The sequence below is a fragment of the Arabidopsis lyrata genome, assembly GCF_000004255.2.
Source record: "Arabidopsis lyrata subsp. lyrata unplaced genomic scaffold ARALYscaffold_6, whole genome shotgun sequence".
Taxonomy (NCBI): Eukaryota; Viridiplantae; Streptophyta; class Magnoliopsida; order Brassicales; family Brassicaceae; genus Arabidopsis; species Arabidopsis lyrata.
Window position 1 is genome coordinate 5,338,990 of NW_003302550.1, and position 24,550 is coordinate 5,363,539.

The 24,550-nt window shown below is 35.2% G+C and overlaps 5 protein-coding genes across 9 annotated transcripts; 3 read left to right on the forward strand and 2 right to left on the reverse strand.

Moving 5' to 3' along the window:
• Window positions 1-106: 106 nt before the first annotated feature.
• LOC9309673 (transcription factor mef2A) lies at window positions 107-11,364 on the forward strand. Of its 2 annotated transcripts, none has more exons than XM_021023709.1 (4): window positions 107-1,363; window positions 1,530-1,580; window positions 1,729-1,801; window positions 10,675-11,364. In XM_021023709.1, the coding sequence occupies exons 1-4, from the start codon at window positions 516-518 to the stop codon at window positions 10,855-10,857; spliced, it is 1,155 nt and encodes a 384-aa protein (XP_020879368.1). In that variant the 5' UTR covers window positions 107-515; the 3' UTR covers window positions 10,858-11,364. The 2 variants fall into 2 exon arrangements, with proteins under 2 accessions (XP_020879368.1, XP_002871556.2); XM_002871510.2 differs by having other exon boundaries at window positions 108-1,363; window positions 10,678-10,925.
• Window positions 11,365-12,041: 677 nt separating this feature from the next.
• On the forward strand, window positions 12,042-15,991 carry LOC9307627 (coiled-coil domain-containing protein SCD2). 4 transcript variants are annotated; one of them, XM_002871511.2, is made up of 17 exons: window positions 12,042-12,645; window positions 12,860-12,975; window positions 13,062-13,137; window positions 13,225-13,266; window positions 13,345-13,407; window positions 13,494-13,543; window positions 13,636-13,663; window positions 13,743-13,817; window positions 13,915-14,025; window positions 14,105-14,165; window positions 14,264-14,380; window positions 14,491-14,612; window positions 14,697-14,766; window positions 14,967-15,008; window positions 15,278-15,318; window positions 15,508-15,634; window positions 15,713-15,991. In XM_002871511.2, the coding sequence occupies exons 1-17, from the start codon at window positions 12,244-12,246 to the stop codon at window positions 15,787-15,789; spliced, it is 1,620 nt and encodes a 539-aa protein (XP_002871557.1). In that variant the 5' UTR covers window positions 12,042-12,243; the 3' UTR covers window positions 15,790-15,991. The 4 variants fall into 4 exon arrangements, with proteins under 4 accessions (XP_002871557.1, XP_020878061.1, XP_020878063.1 ...); XM_021022402.1 differs by having other exon boundaries at window positions 12,124-12,645; window positions 12,851-12,975; window positions 15,275-15,318; XM_021022404.1 differs by having other exon boundaries at window positions 12,124-12,645; window positions 15,275-15,318.
• Window positions 15,969-18,408, reverse strand: LOC9307628 (pentatricopeptide repeat-containing protein At5g13270, chloroplastic). Its single transcript, XM_002873559.2, has one exon. The coding sequence runs from the start codon at window positions 18,315-18,317 to the stop codon at window positions 16,065-16,067; it is 2,253 nt and encodes a 750-aa protein (XP_002873605.1). The 5' UTR covers window positions 18,318-18,408; the 3' UTR covers window positions 15,969-16,064.
• Window positions 18,409-18,421: 13 nt separating this feature from the next.
• On the forward strand, window positions 18,422-21,993 carry LOC9309674 (aspartokinase 1, chloroplastic). The gene is made up of 13 exons (XM_002871512.2): window positions 18,422-19,010; window positions 19,101-19,183; window positions 19,285-19,325; window positions 19,480-19,634; window positions 19,933-20,082; window positions 20,169-20,264; window positions 20,355-20,471; window positions 20,589-20,708; window positions 20,805-20,897; window positions 21,060-21,176; window positions 21,269-21,385; window positions 21,485-21,547; window positions 21,623-21,993. The coding sequence occupies exons 1-13, from the start codon at window positions 18,603-18,605 to the stop codon at window positions 21,773-21,775; spliced, it is 1,713 nt and encodes a 570-aa protein (XP_002871558.1). The 5' UTR covers window positions 18,422-18,602; the 3' UTR covers window positions 21,776-21,993.
• On the reverse strand, window positions 21,960-24,144 carry LOC9307629 (inactive leucine-rich repeat receptor-like protein kinase CORYNE). The gene is made up of 2 exons (XM_002873560.2): window positions 22,438-24,144; window positions 21,960-22,351 (listed from the first exon to the last, which is right to left on the reverse strand). The coding sequence occupies exons 1-2, from the start codon at window positions 23,358-23,360 to the stop codon at window positions 22,042-22,044; spliced, it is 1,233 nt and encodes a 410-aa protein (XP_002873606.2). The 5' UTR covers window positions 23,361-24,144; the 3' UTR covers window positions 21,960-22,041.
• Between the last annotated feature and the right edge of the window lie 406 nt (window positions 24,145-24,550).

Consider the following 24,550-nt stretch of genomic DNA (forward strand, 5'->3'; position numbering starts at 1 on the left):
ATTAATTGAGATTGTGAGGATAAAAATGAAATTTTATTTTTGATGTGAGATCGTTAGTATGAAAATAACAACATTTAATTGAAAACATATATAGAGGATTGACCGCATATAAAGCTTTTTGCCTTAGTGCCCATTATTCTCTATAATTGCAACATTGACCTTTCTTTCTCTCTCCTTTTCTCAGCAAAAATTTCATCTCCACAAGATTCCAAACAAAGAGAATTGATAGAAAGTGAGATTTGCAAAATTTATTCTGCCCCTCCTCTTGTCCTCCTCTCTTATTATTAAAACACATATACTCTTTCTCTCTCTACCTATCTTTCTATCTCTCTCTCTAACTAGCAGCATGACTTCTCCTGTCTCCGACCATGCCTAGAGTTCTCGATCTCTGGTCTCCATCTAACAACCCTAGTTTATCTTCTCTCCTCCGTCTCCCCTGATGTTGAGATCATCAATAACGCTTTGTCTCGCTTCTCTCCGGCTTTTTTTGGCTTTTCCGGTCACCGGATTCTGCCATGGTTTCTGCTGCTGAATCCTCTTCCTCCTCGTCAACGCTTCTTCTTCCATGTGCATTTGCCAACAGTTTTGCTTTTATGAGGTTATTACAAAAAGCTCATCACTTCGCTGCCGTCTCTGAGGACGACGACAACAACAAAGCAATTCGCTTAGGATCTGATCATCAGGCAAAAGATAATAACCATCACCAAGTTTGTAGGAGAGATTGTAGTTTCATGGCCGATCAAGAAGAGCCGAGGAGTACTACTTCTAGGTTAAGCTCCAAGGACGACGACCACGACAACAATAGCAATAATAATAATAATAATAACAACAACAACGAAGCCGAAGATCATGAGATGAGACAACAAGGGTGGCTCCGGTTAAGCATAGGCCACGAGGAGGACGTTAAACCGGATCTCGACCATCGGCAGCAACATCAAACCGATCCAACGGCTAGGAGAGACTCTTTTCTAGAGCTTAACCTTTTCTCTGGCGGTTTAAATAAAGAAGAAGAAGTTGGTCTTCCATTGTCATCTCTCTTTCATCATCAGCATCAACCCGGAGGGATGATGATTAATCCATTGATGTTCCATAACAGGCCTCAGGATATGATTGGTCCTTGGGCGGCGGCTGCGTTTAGAACGCCTTTTGTCCCACAAAACCTAACACAACCATCATCATCATCTGCTTCTTTGATGATGCCACTGATGGGACCATACTTTGGCCGCTCCAGTTTTCAGCCGCAGTTATTAGGGAATGATAATCCGGATGTGGTGGCTGGTCCTAGCTCGAGTTTTCGAGTCATTGATCCTCCCAGACGGCCCCATTCCGGCATTTGGTTTCTCCTTCAAGCTTCTCAAAACCAGTAAGTAGGCTTACTTTTAAGTCACGAGAGACTATGTTATGTAAAGGTCCATGAATCGGATTTTCAAGATTCCTAACCTTGTTTTAAATCATCATAAGGTGTTCTCAAGTTCATATATTTTCAAAACATTAAAAGTTTTTGATTTTCTATTTGGTGAATGTTTTAGGACAGTAGAACCATTCTTGCCTCAGATACCAAAGAGCTACTTGAGAATCAAGTAAGTACTCGTCGTTTATTAAGTCTCTGCCATTATCGTTATTTTATTCAACCAGCTAGCTAATTAATAAGAACTAACACATAAAAAACGACGTTAATTTTATCAAAAGTTTATGGCTAATTAAATTTGATGTTCCTGGATTTGGTAGGGACGGGAAGATGACTGTTCGACTGTTGATGAAATATTTGGTGAATAAGTTGCGATTGGAGCACGAATCCCAGGTTCCTAAAAAAAATTCTCATCCCATTCTTTTAATTTCCCTTTCTTTAACTTTATTGTTCTAGATTCCAAGTACACGTTGCTTGCCGTAACTACAATCTCCTTAGCTTTAAAAAGAAAAATCTAAAACGTTAAAATACCTTTTAAGCATTAAAGATGTGAGAATAGTACGATAAAACAGAAACATATTAGTAAAAGAAAATAAGCAAACGTGGAGAGGGTATATTCATGGGGGTTGGTGTACTGAGGAACATGACAGCAACATGGGAACTAAATTGCCACAAAAAGTGTCTCCATGTTAATTAGGTCACAAGTAGATGTCGTTGCTAGGTAGAAGCCGTTTTGTTCTGTCTTTGTTTTTATATGCTTATTATCCATAAATTGATTTTCAACCTTTTTCGACTTTGTCTTACTTGCTACTTTTATAGTTTAGGCGTAATTGATTAACGGTCGCGAGCCATTAATTAGTGTCAAATATGATCAAATTCTCATTAGAGATGAGTGCACCCTTTAATTTATTTATTTTATGCATATTATATAAATATATGGCAATCCACCTACTAACCTATATATATACCCACATTGATTTATAGAATCTGATTTCTTTAAATGCAATTATGTGTGTTTTCGTTTTTAAAATGTAAGTAAATTTTAATAACAAAATATTAGCTTTTTTTTATCAGATATTTATATATTATCTAATTTAGGAGATTTTAAAACCAGAATAGTTATTTCTTTAGATATGTTTCTGTTTAGCAATTTAGCTAGCTCACCGAAAATGAAGAACAACTAATAACCAAAACAAATAGCTCAACTAGTTTGGAGAGATACTGATTATGAATATGAAGTCATACTGCATCAATTATATATGTATGCATGTCACATTATACGTACATGAACATAGACATATATATATATATATATATATATCTACACATACCTAAATATATATATATATATATATATATATATATACATATATTTAGACGTACAACTGTTACTATAGCAATATCGCACGCTTCGTCTATATTATCTCAAATGATGGATACAATAAAGTAACTTCATATCATATGCATGCTGACTTATTTAAAATCTTACGAGTCGAATATTTCATGAAACAAAAAAGTGTCCTTTCCATTTATTTGTTGATGAAAGAAATAGAATTCAATCCCTATAATTACGTACGATGCTTCTCGTGCAAATTTTAATCATTGATATCTGTGCATTTTTGCGCTCGCTTTCTGATTATACGCTATAGTAAAACTTTATGATCCCTGAATTAATAATTACATTAATTTCCCAAAGAATAAATACCATAAACAAAAACGAGACTTCTTTTCTCAAAGGAAAAAGGGATAATTTAATTTTTCAGTGATTGTAACGTGCATGGAACGTCATTAATAGTATGCTTTTGTTATTACCAAACGATGCAAGCCGCACACATGAATCTTTTCGACGTCGTACGAAATTGCATCAGATACACATTTCAAGATCATTTAAACTTAATTATGTATATGTGTTTATTTTTATTTTTGTAGAATTTGCTTGTTTCCTTTCTTCCATGCATTTATATATGGTATAAGATAATGCATATAAAATATTTAGAAATGTGTTATGTGTACCAGTATATATATTCACTTGCAATTTTTTAAAAGATTGTAAAGATGAGACAAATTTAATTGAGATATACAGTACTCGGTTGTTTAAAATACGTTTGGTTGTAACTTGTAAGCATGTTTTCCTTGGAAGCTTAGAGGTATATTAAACTTATTAAACTGGGACACAGATAAATTTAACTATAATATTTAGGTCAACTAAATGTTTAAAATTTACTCAAATGACTTATGTATTGTTGGCTTGTTACATTAAGCCATGCCATGAAGTATGACAGATGAGATTGAGATTATATAAAATTATATGTGGGTATGCGTATCTTTCTACTCTCTCTATACACATAACATATGTGATATGTCCATATCTTGATCAAATTATTAAGTTTTCATTGACAAGCTGTTCATTTCTTATATGTTTCTCCTAAACGATAGAAAAGGTATATGATAAGAATAAGATAAGGTGTATATTTGATCATATGTTTTACATATATTGAATAGTTAATTAATATAAAAATTAGCTTATACAGCACATGGAAAATGTAATTTGATCTTTAATTAGTTAACTAGTGTATTAATTAGCGCAGATAGAAGAATGATTGCATAGTCAGCATTTCAGTATATCAGTGTGGATATAGATCTAACTATCTAAGGACTATTATTTGAAGATTGATTTTACTATTTTCGATCTTTTAAAAGCTGTATTAAGGGTTTGATTGGTTCTCCCGCTAGCATCCGCCAAGCGGTTGCTAGCGGTCGGTTGCGGTTATTAGCGGTTGGTACCAATTATGGAAACCGCTCTATACCGTTTCGAATCGCTCCAAATCGCTGGATTTCAAACGCTTGTGGGTGGTAGCGGTTGGATTAAAAAAAAACGTTTACTTATAATTAGTATAATATATATTAATCCTATACTTATAATCTTGTATTAAAATTTCTTTATTTTTGAATAATTATTTAGTACTTCATTTATGGTTTTAATTATTAAGCATGTTCAATTTTTCTAATATTATCATAATAATATATTGCTGTTTTTATTTTTATTTTTAGTAATATTTCTTAATTATTTTTGTCATTTTTTTTTTAACTGCTATCGCACCCGCTGATTTACCAGTCATAAAACTCCCGCAAACGCATCTATTTTCAAACATTAAACCAGTCGTTCAAAACGCTTAGTAACGCTTGAAACCGCAACCATCCGCTTCCGCAAACTTCCGAAACCGCTGCGTTTAAACCAGTCAAGCCCTAAACCCGAACACCAAAGATAGGGTTACGTTCACAAAGTCATTATGGGCTGTTTTTTAGTTGATCATAAATTAAAGTTGCAATTATGTCCATTCATATATATATATGTAATATGCATGTGTCTATGTATATATATATTGATGTGAATGTGTGTGTATGATAGATTTCGGTAAGGCAAAGGTATCAAGAATGAATAATAAACATGAATGTAATGATTAGGCAGCCATAATCTGACTTCGTGGGGGCATTGTTCTTTCATTTTTGTCTTTCTCCCTCTTTTTAAGTTTCCTTTGACTTTTTAGACGTAAGAAAAGTAGAAAACAAAAGGTTTTAAAAGCTAAAAGTATTCCATAAATTTGATATTTCTTTTTGCCCCATGAATTTTTGTCAACTGTCTCATTTTTTATTTAACCAACTCTTTTTTTTTTTTTAAGTAAAATAAATCAAAACACTCCAACGATAATTACTTTTTGTCTTACTTAAAAACTTTAGTGACATTAAAACACTTCCATTAGAAGGTTTTTAAAGTGGAAATCTTACAATTAAGAAAATAAAAATAATAGAGAAAGAAGAGATGAGTGAAGAGGTATTCTCAAATGAAAAACTTTGACATATTTATGAGAACTCTCTAAAACCTTGTCTTTCCTTAATTATTGGTTTAATTTCTCAAAATTTGATTATAATATTAAATGATACTCTCTCTGTTTCATATTATAGGATGTTTTAGCTATTTTATTTTGTTTCACAATATAAGATGTTTAGGACAAAAATGTTCAAGTTTCTATGCAAAATTAAATTTTTATACATTTGTGACTATTTATATTCTGCAGTATAAAATTTCATTGGCCAAACTCTCTTTAATAAAATATTAAATTATGTTCTTAGTGTAGAATATATAAAAACAAAGAAGATTATTTAGTTTCTAAAAATTTGTGCTTTTAGCCAAAACATCTTACATTTTGAAATAGAGGGAGTATTAAGTATCAAATTTTTTTGTTTGGAGAAATTTTGTGAGGTTTTCGTGGATAGAGTTGCTCTTAGTTCAGCTCTTTATTTGCGATATGATGAGCGTAAAAAAAAACAAATTGCTATACTTTTTTTCTTTTGAGTTATTACTTTTGATTTTATAAAAAATATATTGTAATACACCATATTTTCCTTTCTTAATTAAAATTATGATTACGTTTTCATTTATATATTCCACATGAATTTTGTAAATAATATTGTAGCTCTACTCTTCCAACCTAGTAAAAACATTTCAACAGGAAATAGTTTCTTATGCTCACAAAGTAAAAGCATTTCTTTCATTTTTTTCCTTTCTTCCACGTACACTAAAAATGAAAAGCATGTAATAAAACTGAGGTTTAACGAAACCGTCATGCTTATGTTAGAATTGGCTCATCAACACCAACAACTTCTTTCACTCGCCAGGGTTTAGCTAATTGTTCGTTAGTGTCTCGTGTAGGACCCTTTCTTTCACAAACCCCTAATGAATTCGGTGCTTGAAAAACCTTTCCCCATCAATCATACTCATATCCTCTTTTAAGTGCTGCACTTTCTTAAATTTTCCATCATCCATCCACATCTATCCATCCAAATTTTAGATGTTTTCCTTTTGTTTGGAATCACACATCCCGCTGTCTTCATCAGCAGGACTTTGTTTAATTAACTTCTCCACTATATTTTCTTAACAATCACTAGTTTTGAACTTTGATCGATCCGGCTACTTGTAAAATTTTTAAAAATGGATCATGCATGTAACTAATGATCCAACCATTTTCTGGTTTGTGGATTTCTTCATTTCATGGAATATGTTTGGTCCGAGGATGTCATCTTCGTGTGATGATGGATAATTTGCTTTTCTCGAAACATAATTTTACAAATTTGTCGGGTCACAAAATTTTTTACTGCAATTTTGATGAAAATCTTTATTAGTAGATCACCTAACAAATATTTACACGGTCAATCACACTTAACCACAAATTGTGACCAAATAAACATTTTTAATCCGCCGACAACTCTTTGATGTAATCTCAAACCTCACGTCTTAGTCTTGGCCGGTGAGTTTTTTTTTTTTTTTTTTGGGCCAGTGAATTTTTTATATCACAGTTAACTTGCTAACTGTAAATATATAAGATTTTCTAGATGCTTTTGAAAGTAAAAAAATATTCTTTTTTCGGTGCTTTGTTCAGATGGCTTCCATGTGTACTGGAAATTCCATTTGATAAGTCACTTTTTCAAAATCCACCAGGTTAAAAAATATCTTAGTTAAAGTACTTCTAGAAAAAAAAAACATTTTACTGATATACCTCATAAATCAATTTTTATATTCACTATCATTTATAATATGAGGTATTAATGTTTTTTTTAGTATGTACAGTTTAGTGGCATAAAGAATCAAATTAATTTTTTTAAGCAATATAATTGGATCATAACTGTTTTTTCAAAATCTATAATATTACACACGTACATAATGCAATGTATTTCTTTTTTTTTTTGTTAAAAAAAATGCAATGTATTTCGCAAACCACAATCTTTGACAAGATGTTATGAGGAAAGAGTAATTAAAATATTGTTTTCGTTTGCTTTTAATATAATCTATTTTAATAACATATTGTTTGTCAATATATATATAACTAGATTTTAACCCGCGGTACACCGCGGATCGACTTTTTAACTAAAAAGTTTTAAATTTTAAGTTGTAATTATTTTGTTAATATTATTTGTTTTGTTTAGTGTTTAAGATTATATATTGAATTTTGATTATTATTTCTAGGATTTTTATATCTTCCGGTATTATTATCGATCTAAACCCGTCCCACCATATAACTCCGTCCCGTAAAATTAAACATCATTTTTTTTAATAACACATTTGTTTAGAAAACATATAATTAGAGTCAATTTAAAAGTTTGTTTTTAAGTGGTTCCATAGTATAAATATTTATAATTTTTATAGTGTTCAAATATTATTAATATTATAAACTTTTTATGGAATTAAATATTATAGATGAAAGTGAGTGATTTATCAAAAAAAAAAAGAGATGTAAGTGATTCAAATCAAAGAAGAATAGGAAGAACCTTAGTCCAAGACATGTAGAAAATGAAGCAAATGATTTGCAGAGTGAGGGACGGCGAGAGTGGAACCATGCACATTGATTTGATGACTAAATAACCTCACTTAAATATAGAGAATAAGTAGTCCATTGATTTAGGTCTTGTTATGATACAATATTAACAAAAAAAAAGATTTGATGAGTAATTGTTATCTTCAAGTTATATATTTACGTAATTATTTTCCTAAAAAGTCTACAACAGTTATTAGGTTCTGTAATTGTTTTAGGAAATTATTTATTTTGCAATACATTTGTCGTTAGAAAGTTTTTAAAATAAAAGGAAATTATTGTTTTTATTTATTATTGCAATTAATGATGGATCTTTAATTATGAGAAATCATACCAAATATATTTGAAGATTACAGTAAATCACGGAATAGTTATTATCGAGATTTTTAAAGTAATTAGTTGGAGGAGATTTGAGGAACGATTTTTAGAATAATATCTTTAATTAATTTTTTTAAATCTTAAGAATTAACTTCAATGGCATTGTTTGTAAATACATTCCAACTCCAGGATTTATTTGCTAAAAATCATCCAAAAATATATATATAGATATGTATAATTATAATGCTCGGGATAGTAACAATTAACAACACTAGCACAAATCACTAATTAATTATTTATATGTCAACAGTGATATATTTCAACATCTATATTTCATTTTTGGACTTTAATGTGCCATTCTTGACCTCTGGAATCCATCTTTGTTTGACACGAATACTAGAAAACTTGCAAAATTATGTATATTGTCACAAAATAGATTTTTTATGTCTTTTTATCTTCATGACTCATTGAATTTAGAATCTAACCTTTTGATTTTTTTCATAAAATCTAACCTTTTGAATTAAATGCAAAATATTCTTAAAAAATCACTTTCATAAAACTAGTTATTTCTTCTTTCAAATATACTTTTCCAAAATTTGACTGTCATAGTAGGAACCATCGGTGAATCCCATGTTTATAGAGAAACTCTGAATGAAAATCCTCTTATCAGCTAGGCAAACAAAAGCGTCGTACCTTATTGTTTAGCAACCAATCCGAAACAGTCCCACCAATATAAAAAAAAACATTTGAGACCTCCATTTCTTAAATTTCATTGGCCCAATGTTTGTAGTTATTACTTCAAATCCTTTTACTAGATTGCATTTGTCCTTTCAAATTTATTTATCTATATTAATTTTCAGAAAAATATCAATAAAGTATATTACGAACCCAAAAATGTCATGAATTTAACTTTTAGATCACATTTCAACTATCTATTTATACAAAATTCACGATTATATATATTTTTACCAAAATTCATACATAATTTTAATATAATTTATGTCTATTTAATAAAAAGCATGCAACTTCCAAAATCTAGGTATCATATGTTGTACAAATATACAGAGTCCTACGTGTTTTAGTAAAGCTAGTAAATATTTTTAACATATTAATAAGCTGGAATGCAACTTATATATAAGCATATATGACATCTATGTAATGAATAAATAATGTATTTTACGTCGGGCAAAAGCAATGCATGAAGTCGCCTTCAACAACAGAATCATTGTAATTTAATGTGCTGAAAGAAAATTGCATTTTTTAAAAAGGAACAAAATGGCACTAAAGGGCAGATAAGGGAGCCATGTACATGATATCCTTTTAAGTTAGTGATGCGATGCATGCAAACCATTTTTAATATATATGCAATTCCGACTACGACTGCTATGGTCCCTATTTTATATTTCAATTTTACATTAATTGATTATATATTTATGTGGGTCCGTTGATAGTTAAATATAAATATTAAGATGTTGATATGTGAGATAAAACACCACTTTCATATGCTAATTATCGTATAATGCTAACAAAAAGAATAAGGATAATGTATAACAACCGTGGAGAGTATTTCATTTGGTATGTTTTAGTTTTAGATAATTAATACATGGTATATCTAACAGCATCAACTACATTATTAGAAAATTTATATTCCCATTTCCCACTAAGAAAAACATAAAGAAAAAAATGTGCGAGTTAAAATGCTTTTTGGGTCGCAAACCTTAGTCAACAAAACGTAAAGAGAAGACGTGCATGAGATGATGGTGAAGTTTTCATGGGGTAGTGTCTCCATTGAGTTTCCTCCGTTTAGAAATCAACTTTATTTTTAATATTCAACATTTTTTTAGGCACAATTCTTCATATTATATTCTTCATTTCTTCTACAACTATACCTGTTGGAAATAAGTTTTTTTTTCTTTTTGTTTTTAAGACAAGCAAATATATAAATTACAAGAGTGAGAAGAAAATGATAATAATCATAGGATAATATAACTTTTTTTTCATGATTAGTTGAATACTCAGAAAATACGACAACGACAGAACATAAAAGTCTATTTGGAAGATTCATTGGAAAATACTGAAATACATTACGGGTAGAAAAAAGGGTAGGCCACGAAATGATTAAGATTTGGAAATCGTGGGTACCATTCAAATATATGATCAAGTAAATTATTATGCGAATATGTGTTGCATAGTTTTCTTTAACTTATTATATGTGAAATAAGTGGTGGTGTCATTGTTGGTGTTGCTCGTTCTTTAAAAAGCATAGTGTTTAGAAAATCAGGAATCTCTTACAAGTAAAGTAGAGATGACATAATTACGGCATTGCGTAGCCACCATGACACGTGGCCTTTTCCACTCCGTCACCCCTACGATGCAATGATCTCATTAAACCCCATTATTATCACATTTATATTTCATAACCCCATCATATATTAATATACCAAGAAAGAAAAACTCCCTGATATAATATAGTCTTGGTCTGTTTTAAAAACTAGAAATCATCTAGTTTTGATAGTGATTAACATGTTAATGGTACATATATAGGACTAATAGTGTTTATTTTTTTCGTAAAATGAAAAGCAGGTAGAGATAAGATGCAGAGGGCAAGAACTGGAGCCAGTGTTGACACTACAACACGTGAGAGATTCAATATGGAGAGGAAGCAGAGACAATCCTTCTCTTTCACAAAACATTACTTTGCTTCCAAACTCATCTACCTCTGATCATCTCATGGTCCTCCATTATGGTAGGACTATTTCTTAACTATTATACTCTATTTTATTTATTATTTTTATATAATACCATATTCTCAATAAAAATACCTGCCCACCATTTCTTCTTCTTCTTTTTTTTTTTACTCAACATCCCACCTTCTTCAATTGTTTTCCCCCATCTTCTTTTTTTTTTTTTTTTTGGTGGGTGGTCTTGATTATTTATTTTTCACTTAAGGCCTTTTCTTGGTGCGATTTGTCAAATGAGCAAGAACGAAAGAGTATCTAATTCTGTAGGAGTCTAATGAGCATACCCCGATTGATGTCTTTTATTGTTGTATCTTCTGGGGTTGCGAGTAACGTTAACGCATGAAAACGTGTATTAAATATTTATATTCATTATTTTTCATGCTACTACTAATACTATTGCTAGGTGACTTGTTTTGACATATGTTGCTACTTTAGGTTCTGATCTGAATATTTCATGTTGTATCTGAGAAAATGGGCCTAATTTCGGCCTACCACCAAACCAACGCAATGTCAAACTGAATTAGATCTGCGCTCTCATATTATAAGCCCATTAACGTTTTTTTTTTACATCAATAAGCCCATTTAAGATTATGTACTGATATTCAGATACATTTGAATGTGTTGATATACTAAACAAGTAAACGTTTGGGATGGTTAGGGTTTGCTTTGGGCTTTAATGAATTTTTGTAATATCATAATGGTGAGGCTTTTGTTAATTTTAGCCCGTTGGTTTAGTTTAATAAAATCAGACACTTTGTGAAAGAAAAAAAAAACAAGTAAACATGCACATTAGTGGAAACGTTTTCGTAAAGTAAAAACTCGACATAGAAAAGATGTTTTACATTAAGGTGACAACAACAAATGCATTTTTGATTATTGGAGATTTATAGAGACGAAATGCATTTTAAAATTATTATCATTGGAGGAGAATAGGAGATACCACACTAAAAACCAAAAAATGAAACGACGAATATAAATATATTTAAACTTAATATATATAACCAAAAAATGAAACGACGAATATAAATATGTTTAAACTTAAAATATATATATATATATATATATTTAAACTTGGTGAATATTGTTGTAGATGGAGGAATTGTCGGCAAAGAATGATACACATAAATCATCAAATCATTAATAGATTAGATCAAAATATAACACTTTTGAAACAGAACTTTCAACTATACAACTGTATATTTTTTTTGTAAATTAATAAAGTTGTTCTATAGTACTATTTAATTTTTGGTCTTACTTACCCTCTTGGTAAAGTAACTAAAGTAGACCAACTCAACTCTCTTCTTGTTCAAACTTAAAAAAAAAAAAACCACACAAAGATGTCTTTTGTCTGACTCCATAATCACCAAGAAGAAGAAGATCTAGGTCTTGCATCTCTCTCTTCATTACAATGGAGCGAGCACGAACCGAAAGCCCTAGCTACTTCCGTCAATGGAGCGGCGATTCAGGTTCCACCAATGCCGCCGCCGTAGCTCCTTCTTCTCCGGCGCGTCATCACCACGCTCGATCTTCTTCCGTCACTAATATGTCTAACGTCAAACGAGCTCAAAACGTCGCCGCTAAAGCCGCTGCTCAGAGACTTGCTAAAGTCATGGCTTCACAGACCAACAATGATGACGACGATGACGATGATGATGATGAAATCGGTGGTGATGATTTGGGTTTCCGATATGGTGCTCCTCCTCCTCTTTCCTTCACTAGAAATCCTTCTTCCACAATTGCTAAACCTAAACCTGTTGCTTCTGCTGTTGTTGTTCCTCCTCCCAAGATCTCTAGATCTTCCTCCCCTGCGGTAAATTTGAGTCCTTTTTTGCTTTAGTAGAAACCAAATCCAGCCAATTTACTAAATTTGTTTACTCTTTAATCATAGAGATTTGGTTTCTAGTTTCTAATTATGGAAATGTGGGATTTTGATTGAAAATTTGGGAATGTAGTAGTAAGGGAAACTAGTATGAATGTTTCTAATCAGAGGATTGATGGTGATTGTGAAATATTAGTTATCTCAGAACTCTCCAGCCGTGTCTGTTAGGGCATCGCAGCCGCCTGTTCCGCCGAGTAAACTGTCTCAAAGGCATCAAACTACCAATCCATCACCGGTTGCAACTCCTAAGACTGAAAAGAGGTGAAGAGAACTCCCAAAAATATCTTCATATTAAAGAAGCTAGTTGAGTTTGTTATTCATGACTTGGAGATTGTTTGTCATTGTAGGGTTTTAGCTGATATTGGTCATTTTAATGGAAAAGATTTGAAAGATCAGCACGAAGCATCCGCACTTCGTGATGAAGTACGCTAATTCCTTTGTTTTTCGTATCTATTTTTATTTTTATGTATAATGTCATAGATGGATACTGAGATTTGTTTTACATCACAGCTTGATATGCTGCAAGAGGAGAATGACAGTATTCTTGAAAAGGTAGATAATCTTATCTTTTGTGGTTTTCATTTATCCCCAAGAGTAATTCTTTTAATACGTTTTGAGTTTTAATAACAGCTTAGGCTTGAGGATGAGAGATGCAAGGAAGCAGAAGCCAGGGTGAGAGAGCTTGAAAAACAGGTAATTGGGACCAATACCTGTATGCATCATTTTTTTATTTTTCTTGTGTGTTTTAATACTGTTCTCACCCTTGAGACAAACTTTAGGTAACTTCTCTGGGAGAAGGTGTATCCTTGGAAGCTAAACTTCTGAGCCGGTAGTCAATATCAATATAATTTATTGCCAGTTTCGTTTTTTCTTGTTGGATTGAAATGCTTACATGAATGTACTTTCTTTTTCATGTTGCAGAAAAGAAGCTGCTTTGCGTCAAAGAGAGGTATTTCTAAGTCTGAGGCTCCTCAATATTTACCATTATGTTCTGGCTTTTAGATTCACCAACACTCGCTCTATGACAGGCGGCCCTCAAAGATGCAAGGCAGAATAGAGATGGGACTAATAAAGAGACTACTGTTCTTCGGTCTCAAGTAGAGGTAGGCCCTATTTTCTGTCCATGTGTCACATCTACGATGAGGTGTTAAAAGTGAAAATGAAGAAAGCTTATATTTTCTATAACTCACTCTGAATCAGAATGCAAAACTTGAGACCGCTGCTGTAGTAGCACAACTTCAAGGAGCAGAATCTGAAGTCAACGCTCTACGGACAATGACGCATAGAATGATATTGACCCAAAAAGAGATGGTTTGTGTTCATGTTTTTGCACAGTCTACACATAAGCTTATGGTAGGGTTTAAGTAACATAGTCTTGCATAATTTTCAGGAGGAAGTTGTTCTTAAACGGTGTTGGCTAGCTCGGTATTGGGGTTTAGCTGCCAGATATGGTAAGGAGTAACAAACATATCTGCTTAACGACATAACTAGAACTTTTATGCTATCATGTATCTTTGCTTCTTGACATCTGTGCGTATTTGCATTTCAGGCATATGTTCGGATATTGCTACATCCAAGTACGAATACTGGTCATCTCTGGCACCTCTTCCTTTTGAAATTGTGCTGTCAGCTGGGCAGAAGGCTAAAGAAGAAAGTTGGGAAAAAGGTAAGCAATCACTCAGTCATATTTATATCTGTTTTGATAACATTCAATAAGTCCGAGTGTCACTTTTCGTTACCGTATATTCATCTGTTGGCTATGAAACATCTGACCAGAATCTGAGGAGAACGAGAAGAGGAGCCAGCTCGCTCAAGATATTAATGATCTAACAGGAGAGGGAAACATTGAAAGTATGCTCTCTGTGGAAATGGGTCTAAAGGAGCTAACTTCTTTAAAGGTTTATTCTCATCTTCTCTGGTTCTAGTTCTGGTTCATGCGTCCCTCTTTCATATTACTCATGACTATACTTGTTCTTTTGAAGGTTGAAGTTGCCATTACTACTACATTAGCCCAGCTAAGGTTGGCCAATACTACTCGACTGTCTGATATCGGTGAGCTTCTTCTGGACGCCAATTTTTTTATGTTGCTCCTTGCATCAGCTAAAAAAGGCGACTTTAGCCAGGCTTCTAATTTCACCATTAAGATTGTTAAGATGATAGTTAGTGTACATGTTTAGTTTTATTTTTTGCCTTGCATCTTAAATGGCTATGCTTCTTTGCAATTGATGTTTTTTCTGGTTGTTTTATCTCAGAGTTAAAATCACCAGGTGGTCCTAAGATTACGGAGGCACTTGGTAAGTTTATTAGCTTATTATATTACTGAATATTTAGGTCAACATCTTGGTGTTATGAAATTTAACATATGGATTAAAGCTCTTGATACTAATATGACCATGAAATTTTACAATGACAAACTCTTGATACTAATATGACCATGAAAAACAACTTGAATGTCAGTATTCTATGTTTATGTTTACATTTCATATAATACTTCAACAAAGAGTGCAAAAAGTTCTTGTTATTATTGAGGATAATTCTGACCTTGGCCTGTGGTCCTTAGCAGAATTGAGTCAAGAAGAGTCTGAGGATGTTCTCTTCAAGGAGGTAGAGAATTACAAGCCCCTTTTTGCTTTCTTTCATGTCTTTTCCTTCATCTGATCCCTCCTTTATGTTCCCCTTTGTATCGACTTTTGTTCTTCTATAGTTCTATGTGTCTTTTGGAGATAATTTTGGTAGCTCAATCTCGGCCTTTCTCCATTCTCAACGCTATAAATCCTTTGAAACTTTTGGCAGGCTTGGCTCACGTACTTCTGGAGAAGAGCACAATCCCTTGGCATAGAAGTGGACATTGCGAGAGAACGTCTTAGATTCTGGATCAGCAGGAGCGCACACTCTCCATCTTCACATGACGCCATGGAAGGTACAATCTACCTTACCAAATTCCTTTTAGCCAAGAGGAATACCCATAAGACAACTCTAAATTGGTTCTTATTTTCAGTTGAGCAAGGACTAACAGAGCTAAGAAAGCTGCGGATAGAACGTAGATTGTGGGAAGCCTCCAGGTCCAGCCAGTAAGTAGTGACCTTGGGGACCTCGAGATCCCAGAACAGTCATGTTACCACAGCTTTAACAGTACTGTATATCGTACATGCTTTCTTCCTGTGTGGTTCATGTACGTTGCAGTCAGAAAAATGTTAAATCCAGTTTTGTGAACCGAAGAATTGTATTACGCGCACTACTTTTGACATATAATATATCCACGTTTCCACGTTCTCAATTTGCAGACTCATTCTTGTTGGATCAGTATTTATTGTACAGTATCTACTAATACAGACACTAAAGATAACCAGTCACCAGTAATCGTTGCAAGAACACTTTCCTTCCTTGAAATGGTGAAACCTTCTGGAATCTCGGATAACGATCTCATGTCCTGTTACCAAAGATACATGCTTTGCAAACTCATGACAATCTGGGCATGCCCGAAGATTCTTGAACACCTTAATAGGTGCACGGGCATTGCCATTCACCGATATCAGCCCAAATGCAATGGCAAGCCTTTCACTATGATCAAGAAGCTGTTCTCTTCTCTCTGTCATACTACACTGAAACATATCACCTTCCATGAAACCATCAAACTCCTTAAGCTTCTCATAGATCTCCTGACTTTGTGGATGGTGTTTATCGCCCACTATAAACCGATGAATCTTACCCTTTTCTTGGATCCAGCTGCAGCTCAGTTCCTTCTTTAACATCCTCTCATTCATTAGTTTCATCACTTCAGCAGCTTCTTCCCATTTTCCAGCCCATGTATAAAGATTAAAGGGTAGCACATATCCAGCTGTATCTTCTGGATCGAGTTGGCGAAGTTCCTCACCAGCAATTTTGCCCAGTTCAAGATTCTTATGAGTCCAACAGCCACTTAGAAAGCATTTCCAGCTCATTGCATCAGGTTCAAAAGGCATATTCTTCATAAATCTGAGAGCTTCGTCTAAAAGTCCAGAACGGGCATAAATGTCGATCATACAATCATAATGATCAATTGTTGGAGCCACGTTATATTTTCGAAGCATCGTGTCCAAGTAATGCTTTCCCTGTTCAACTAGGCCTGCATGGCTGCAGGCGGTTAAAACCGCAATAAATGTAACTGAGTTTGGCTTCATACCACAACTCACCATTTTCTCAAACAATCTCAAAGCTTCAGAGGCATTTCCATAGTAAGCATGACCTGATATAAAAGCCGTCCATGCAACAATGTCGGGGTTGTCCATTGACTCAAAGACTTCATGTGCATCATCTAAGCATCCACATTTTGAATACATCGTAATCAGAGCGCTTTCTCCATACTGAGATCCAATCAGACTTCTTTTTATAGCATCTGCATGGACTTGGCCACCGATGTTGCAATCTGCAAGTACTGAACATGCTTGAAATATGCTAGTATATGTGAATGAATTTAGAACCACCGCATTTTTGCTTCTCAAAGACTTGAAGGTTTTAACAGCCTCCTCAAATTGGCTCATTTGACAGTATCCGGAAATGATTGCGCTCCAGGAAACATCGTTTGGCTCTCGGATTTCTTGAAATGCACGACAAGCAGACTCGAAGCTGGAACATTTGATGTAAAAATCAACGAGTGGAGTTCCAACCGAGACTTCACATTCCAGTCCAAGCTTAGCGACACAGGCATGAATTTGCTTGCCAAATCTAAGCTCTTCAAGAGAAGCACAAGCTTTAAGAACAACTGAAAACACAAAACTGTCCCATTCGACACCTTCCGTTATCAAATCCACAAATAGTTTCAAAGCATCTCTTGCTCTACCAGCTTGAGTGTAACCTACCATCAATCCCGTCCAAGCCACTGGTTTCTTCACTGCCATCTGATCGAACACTCTCTTAGCACCGACTAACCAACCACATTTCACGTACATGTTCACGATCCCAGTCTCTATAGATGCGTTGCTACATAACCCAGCACGTATAACATGAGCATGAATCTGTCTACCAATGTCTAAAGCCCTAGGGTTTACCAAAGATTTCAAGAGTGTAGTATACATGGAAGAAGGAGGCTTGTCACCTGACTCTAGCATCCTCGAGAACAAACCAACAGCTTTATCCAAAAGACCTTGTTCGGCGTAAGCAGATATCATCGTTGTGCGAGAAACTGCATTTAAATCAGACATTTCATCGAACAGCTTATCTGCGTCTTCCAAGCTCCCGCACTCACAGTACATTTGTAGCACACAATTCTGAAGAAGCACAGAAGGATTCTCGATACCCATGCGCATGCGATTGTGCAAGAGTCTCCCATGAGATAAAGACCTCAATTCTCTGCAAGCCTCAAAGAGACATTGGTAAGAATACAAGCTAACGGAGACACCAGCCTTATCCATTTCTTGGAAAAACTCAAATGCTTCGTTGAGCTTCCCATGCTTCGACAACGAAACCAAATGAAGATTCTCCACTTGTCCTTGCTTATGCGAGATTTTAACAGAAGAAGTACTCGATTTCAGAGAAACCCACGACGGAATTTGATTGAAATTCGCGGTCTTTATAACCGGAACCCGAGAAGGACTATACGAGGACTGTACAGTGATAATCGTCATGGTTGATGGAAAAATTCTACAAAAAGTTTATAGCTTTACCCTTTCGAGAACAAACGACAGAGAAGCAAAAACTCAGACTTTTGTTTATTACAGTTATTGCAACAACCAAACGGGTATGGTTGCTAATAAACGACAGCGTTTCGGTAACAGAAGCGAAGGAGAGAGGTGGGTTCAAAGTTTCCGTCTTTGGTGTCTCATCAATGACAATGAGCCGCACTACTTCTCTCCTCTTCTTTGTTTTACCCAAAAACCTATCAATAATATTCTTCTTCTTCCTCTTCTCCAATGGCGGCTACTAGGGTTCGGTGTTGTCATAGCAATGCACCTTTCACCAGATTGCCTTATACCCGCCACCGAAACTCGCCGACGCTACCGATTTCTCTGAATCGTGTCGATTTCTCTGCGCTGAAGTGCTCGAGGAGATTATCATTACCCATTGGAGATGGCTCCTCCATTAGAAATGTTTCAGGTTCAGGCTGCAGAAACATTGTGCGAGCTATCTTGGAAGAGAAGACAGAGGCATTAACGGAGGTAGATGAGAAGGGATTCACGTGCGTGATGAAGTTTGGTGGATCTTCAGTGGCGTCAGCTGAGAGAATGAAGGAAGTTGCGGATTTGATTTTGACTTTTCCGGAAGAAAGTCCCGTCATTGTTCTCTCTGCAATGGGGAAAACTACCAACAATCTCTTGCTTGTAATGCTGAAATTCTCTCCCTTTTATCTGTTTCAATTCAAAGGTTTGAAATTTTTTTGATTGGAATTATTGGTTTTGATGCTAGTGAAGGCGGGAGAGAAGGCGGTGAGTTGTGGTGTTTCTAATGCATCTGAGATTGAGGAATTGAGCATTATAAAGGAATTGCATATCAGGTTTTGGTTTCTTGAAAATATGATTAAAATTTGGTACCTTTGAGTATCTTCTCCTTGCTTGATGTTGGTTTTGAGCAAGAATGTGACTTTTGTTGTTTCAGGACGGTGAAAGAGCTCAACATTGATCCCTCTGTTATTTTGAGTGAGCACATTTTAACTTGTAGACTTTCCAACATTTGGAGCTTCATTTCTTTCTAATTCTGATAAGGCTCATAAAATGTTTGATTTGTGATGAGTTTGGTAATATTCAAGAGTGTACATGCATTGCTTATTTCTATCTTGGATATATTTTGCAGCCTATTTGGAAGAACTGGAGCAACTCCTGAAAGGCATTGCCATGATGAAGGAGCTGACACTTCGTACGAGAGACTACTTGGTCTCTTTTGGAGAGTGCTTGTCTACAAGGATTTTCGCTGCTTATCTTAATACAATCGGTGTCAAGGCACGCCAAGTATGTCCATCATCATATTTTAGTATTAGTTTACTTTTCTTAAATATATTATATATCTCATTTGGTTGACTATTTAGGCTAGAAATGTTCAATCGAGGTTTATAACATATGATAAACAAATTCTGTAGACTCTGAATTGGTCAGTAAACTTTTGTGTTAGTTTGGTTTCGGTTGTCAAGGAAAACCTATTGGTGTATTTTCTCTTTTGCATGCTAAACTGGCCTTGGTGTGAGCTTTCTTTCACAAAGATCCGGCTCGCAAACAAAGCTAAGTAGATTTATGGACAATTACTCTGCAGTATGACGCATTTGAAATTGGTTTCATTACAACGGATGATTTCACAAATGGGGATATCCTGGAGGCAACTTATCCAGCCGTTGCCAAGAGATTATATGATGATTGGATGCATGATCCCGCTGTTCCTATTGTAACAGGTTTCCTTGGGAAGGTATTTCAAACAGTTTACAATCTACAGATAATCAAGATTTTCAGTCATGTTTTTGTCTCTTGCCTAATTATTTCTTTCAATAATAGGGTTGGAAAACAGGTGCGGTTACTACCTTGGGTAGGGGTGGCAGTGATTTGACGGCAACCACAATTGGTAAAGCATTGGGTTTGAAAGAGATTCAGGTTCTTCTACAACCTCAAAGTGTAATATTCCCTATTCAAAGGTTGCGGACCTCTTTGTTCAGTTTGGATGTTTGTTTTTCCATTACGTAGGTGTGGAAAGATGTCGATGGTGTTTTAACATGTGACCCTACTATATATAAGCGAGCTACACCGGTACCATTTCTGACATTCGACGAAGCAGCCGAGCTAGCGTATTTTGGTGCACAGGTCCCACTCTACTTGCATGCAATAATACTCAAGTGTAGTTATTAGTATTGTTAGATGAAAATTTGTACAATGGAAATGCTGGAGTGGTTAAGTAAGGAAATAAAATTGTTGCTGCAGGTCTTGCACCCACAGTCAATGAGACCAGCAAGAGAGGGTGAGATTCCTGTTAGGGTTAAAAATTCTTATAACCCTAAGGCTCCTGGAACTATCATCACTAAAACAAGAGACATGACCAAGGTATAGAGTCTCCTAATTGTGTTAGTTTTGTGAATCTCATGTGAGAACCTTCATAGCAAACAATTTTTTTTTTTTTTTAACTTTTTCATATGACAGAGCATTCTAACGAGCATAGTTCTGAAACGCAATGTGACCATGCTGGATATAGCAAGCACCCGAATGCTTGGTCAAGTTGGTTTTCTTGCAAAGGTAATAATAATATACATTTCCAGCGCATTATGTGGCCTAAAGTTTATTCCTTAGAACACTTTTTCATTGGGGCAAGGTCTGAACTGTGGTCTGCTCCAGCCTAAAATCGTTTAGGTACTATTAATAATCAACATTGCCTGCTTGCCTCACTCTTTTTACTAGGTATTTTCGATATTTGAGGAGCTTGGCATTTCCGTAGATGTTGTTGCCACTAGTGAAGTCAGTATATCGCTGACACTGGACCCTTCAAAACTTTGGAGCAGGGAACTGATTCAACAGGCAAATTTCTTGTAGAATCTCCAACATTTTATTTTCCAATTCATATATGCGTGCTTTTCAAAGGTCTTTTCTTTCTTTGTTCCTCGTTACAGGAGCTTGATCATGTAGTTGAAGAACTGGAGAAAATTGCAGTTGTGAATCTTCTAAAAGGAAGAGCAATAATTTCTCTAATTGGGAATGTTCAACATTCCTCCCTGATTTTAGAGAGGGTTAGATCGTGCCTCCTAATAAGATTACTTCCAAGATTCTAACAAAGAAAGATATATTTCTTTTGAGCTTCTTACTTAATTGTTTTTAACTTTGGGCAGGCGTTTCATGTTCTTTATACCAAAGGTGTCAATGTCCAGATGATATCACAAGGAGCATCCAAGGTAATAACATTGCTTATCACAACTCTCTTTCCGTTTTCACCTAACAAATTTCTTTCTTGCTTTGAAATCTCGCAGGTAAACATTTCCTTTATAGTAAACGAAGCTGAAGCTGAAGGATGCGTTCAGGCTCTTCACAAATCCTTCTTTGAGAGCGGTGACCTCTCAGAGTTATTGATACAACCCAGACTTGGCAACGGGTCACCTATCAGGATGCAAGTAGAAAATTGACTCGACAAGCTCATTGCTTGATCTGCGTTTTTCTTTGTATTCCTTCCAAGTGTAGTATGTACGTTCATCATGAACTGCTTGTTGTTATGTTTAGGCACGGGAACTGCTGAGGCTATCTTTTTTGTTGTAAGACCAATTTTTTTGTACCATTTGCGCGATCAAAGTTTAACCAGTAACTCGCAAGGATAAAGAAAAAGGAATATATTGATGTAACTGCAGATGTTTGAATTGTTTTTACATTCAAGTTTTGATACAAGTACATCGGGCTAAAAGCTGTGCAGTTGTGTAAGCATGTGGACAAGCTCATCACTTGAAGGCCGGTCTGCCGGAAAGTCAGAAAGGCAGATAATGGTGATTCTTAAAGCCATTAACATCTCGTCTTCCTCCACTTCCTCTCCTAGAATAGTCTTATCTAATGCTTCTCGTGCTTCCCCGGATTGTTGTAAATGTTTCAGCCATTGTCCTAAGCTGCCACCGCTTGCAGACTCTTCACAGAACGGGTGGGTCGGGTCTCTTCCGGTTAAAAGAACACCCAATATCATCCCGAAGCTGAATATGTCGCTTTTGTCTGTATATCTGTCACAAGGATTTGCATAACCGTGTTAGTAAAAGAGATGAAAAAGGAGTTAACTCAAAGACGATGGTGTTGATATTTGAAGCACCTGTTACTTTGAGAAGACTCAGGAGCAGAGTAGCAAAATACCGCTGTGTGTGAGCTAGGCATGATCTTGGCCAATCCGCAATCAGCAAGCCGAGGCTCAAACTCAGAATCCAACATCACATTTGTAGGTTTTAAGTTATAATGAAGAATCTGTGTCTCACAACTGAAATGAAGATACTGAAGCCCTTTCACAATTCCAACTGCAACTCTAAGCCTAATCTCCCATCCAAGCTCTACTTCTTTCGTTCTAACCTTATGCATCACATCCTCAAGGCTACCATTTGGCATATAATCATAGACGAGAGAGAACTCATCGGATTCGCGAACATAAGCTCGTAAACTCATAAGGTTCCTATGCCTTAACCCAGCAAGAAGCTCAAGTTCCTTCTGCAACCTTCTCTTAACCGACTTGCTACTATTAGTTTCTGGTGAACCAATTCCTTCAAGTGAGCCTAGTCTCTTGACTGCAACCACTAGACCATTATCAAGTACCATCTTATAGTATTTACCATTAGGGTCTGAGCCAAGCAACTGAATACCATTACCGAGAGCTGCGTGAAGAGATTTAGGAGTAATCTTAGGAGAAAACACCACAGGACCTTTGAGAATTGGCGTCTGTTTCATGTATTTGACAATGCTACGAACCAAGAAAGCTAACACCAAAGCCGAAACCAACCCGGTTAAAATCCCTGAAACGATGCTGACAACAATAACCTTGGAAGTGATTCTTGATTCGAGTGGTGTAGATGATGTTGAAGTTGTGGACAAGTGTTTCACAGTTCTTCGACGACAACTTGTACTTGTGCTTGTTCTTGAAAAGAAGACTAAAAAGAAGAATAAGAGCAGAGAGATAGTGTTGCTACTACATCCATTTCTTCTTCTTCTTCTTCTTTGCTCCATTGCTGCTTCTACGAACAAAAGCATTTGTTTTTTTTTTTCAAGATTCGACCCAAATCTGAGAAAACCCAGAAAGGTGAAGCTGCTCAAAGCTTACATAAAAATAAAAACACAGAAAAGTTTAAGACTTTTTAATGCTACAGTGAAGCTCTTTTATATCCTCTTCTCCCAAAACCACATATATTCTCGAGAAAACCAATGACAAACCACCAAGACAAAAAGGAAAAATGGAATTCAACTGTAAATCTTCACAAAGAAGACGAATTAGAATATCATTGGCTCAAAGATTCTTCTTATCTAAAAATCGAAAATTTAAAGAAAGCTTAATTAAAAAAAAAAAAAACCCAATTTTCTTGATAAGGGGGGGACACGAAAGTATCAAACTTTTGTATTGTATGTCTCAAAATAAACCCCAAAACTCAGTGAGGAACCCCAAAAAAAGAGAGCAGAGAACAAACTTCAATGAGGGGTTTTTCACAATTTTACTATATCTGTGGTTGAAAGATGAAACAAAACAAACGAAACTATCCAAACTGTTTCAGCTCAAATAATCCCAGTAACCAAACATAACACACTCTCTCTAGAACTCTCTTTTCAAGACACAGTATCTGTGAGACTGTGACACAGTCTCTCTCTCTCTATCCCTCCTCACAAAAAGCATGACCGAATCCGTTACTTACAGCCAAAAAATATGAGGTTCCCGCCTTACAGTGGGACCCACGATGTCAGATGGTCGTGGTTAGAGTGGGTCCCACCGCCACGTAGATGGATGAAAGGGGCAGCTCTCGTTGCTGTCATGAGTGGCCGAAAGCAAGACATCGAGTACCGAGCTCGAGGGAAGGTAAAGACTAAAGAGAGCTGAAGCAGAAAGGATATCTTGTCCGTCGATTTAGATGTGGTTAGTGAGATGTGGACCGTTGGATGGAGGAGAGGCTCGAGAATTTGTGCACTTTTGTCTTAGCGTGTGAGATTACTACTACACAAAAGTGGTTCCCTTTGTTTGTCTGAGAATAATTGCTTTCTCCTCTTTTTTCTTGTAAAATATTATTATAATTTTTTTTTTGGTAAAGGAAAAAGCTTTATGCGGTAGTGCTTTTATTCAAAGTTAGGTCTTGTTTTCCGATTTGAACCACATTCCTTTTTCTTATAAAATATCTTTGAGTGAAAAAGATAACCAGGGTTAATTAGCCTAATTGAAATGGTAACACTATTATCAA

What these genes read in the sequence shown, in the direction of transcription:
- LOC9309673 (XM_021023709.1), top strand. Translation starts at nt 516, where the DNA reads ATGGTTTCTGCTGCTGAATCCTCTTCCTCCTCGTCAACGCTTCTTCTT. An exon ending in CTTCAAGCTTCTCAAAACCA is followed by an intron (nt 1,364 to 1,529) that starts GTAAGTAGGCTT and finishes TGAATGTTTTAG; the next exon opens with GACAGTAGAACCATTCTTGC. An exon ending in AAGAGCTACTTGAGAATCAA is followed by an intron (nt 1,581 to 1,728) that starts GTAAGTACTCGT and finishes TGGATTTGGTAG; the next exon opens with GGACGGGAAGATGACTGTTC.
- LOC9307627 (XM_021022402.1), top strand. Translation starts at nt 12,244, where the DNA reads ATGGAGCGAGCACGAACCGAAAGCCCTAGCTACTTCCGTCAATGGAGC. An exon ending in GAAGCTAAACTTCTGAGCCG is followed by an intron (nt 13,544 to 13,635) that starts GTAGTCAATATC and finishes TTCATGTTGCAG; the next exon opens with AAAAGAAGCTGCTTTGCGTC. An exon ending in AGGAGCTAACTTCTTTAAAG is followed by an intron (nt 14,613 to 14,696) that starts GTTTATTCTCAT and finishes GTTCTTTTGAAG; the next exon opens with GTTGAAGTTGCCATTACTAC.
- LOC9307628 (XM_002873559.2), bottom strand. Translation starts at nt 18,317, where the DNA reads ATGACGATTATCACTGTACAGTCCTCGTATAGTCCTTCTCGGGTTCCG.
- LOC9309674 (XM_002871512.2), top strand. Translation starts at nt 18,603, where the DNA reads ATGGCGGCTACTAGGGTTCGGTGTTGTCATAGCAATGCACCTTTCACC. An exon ending in CTACCAACAATCTCTTGCTT is followed by an intron (nt 19,011 to 19,100) that starts GTAATGCTGAAA and finishes ATGCTAGTGAAG; the next exon opens with GCGGGAGAGAAGGCGGTGAG. An exon ending in TAGCGTATTTTGGTGCACAG is followed by an intron (nt 20,472 to 20,588) that starts GTCCCACTCTAC and finishes TTGTTGCTGCAG; the next exon opens with GTCTTGCACCCACAGTCAAT.
- LOC9307629 (XM_002873560.2), bottom strand. Translation starts at nt 23,360, where the DNA reads ATGCTTTTGTTCGTAGAAGCAGCAATGGAGCAAAGAAGAAGAAGAAGA. An exon ending in GAGTCTTCTCAAAGTAACAG is followed by an intron (nt 22,352 to 22,437) that starts GTGCTTCAAATA and finishes TCCTTGTGACAG; the next exon opens with ATATACAGACAAAAGCGACA.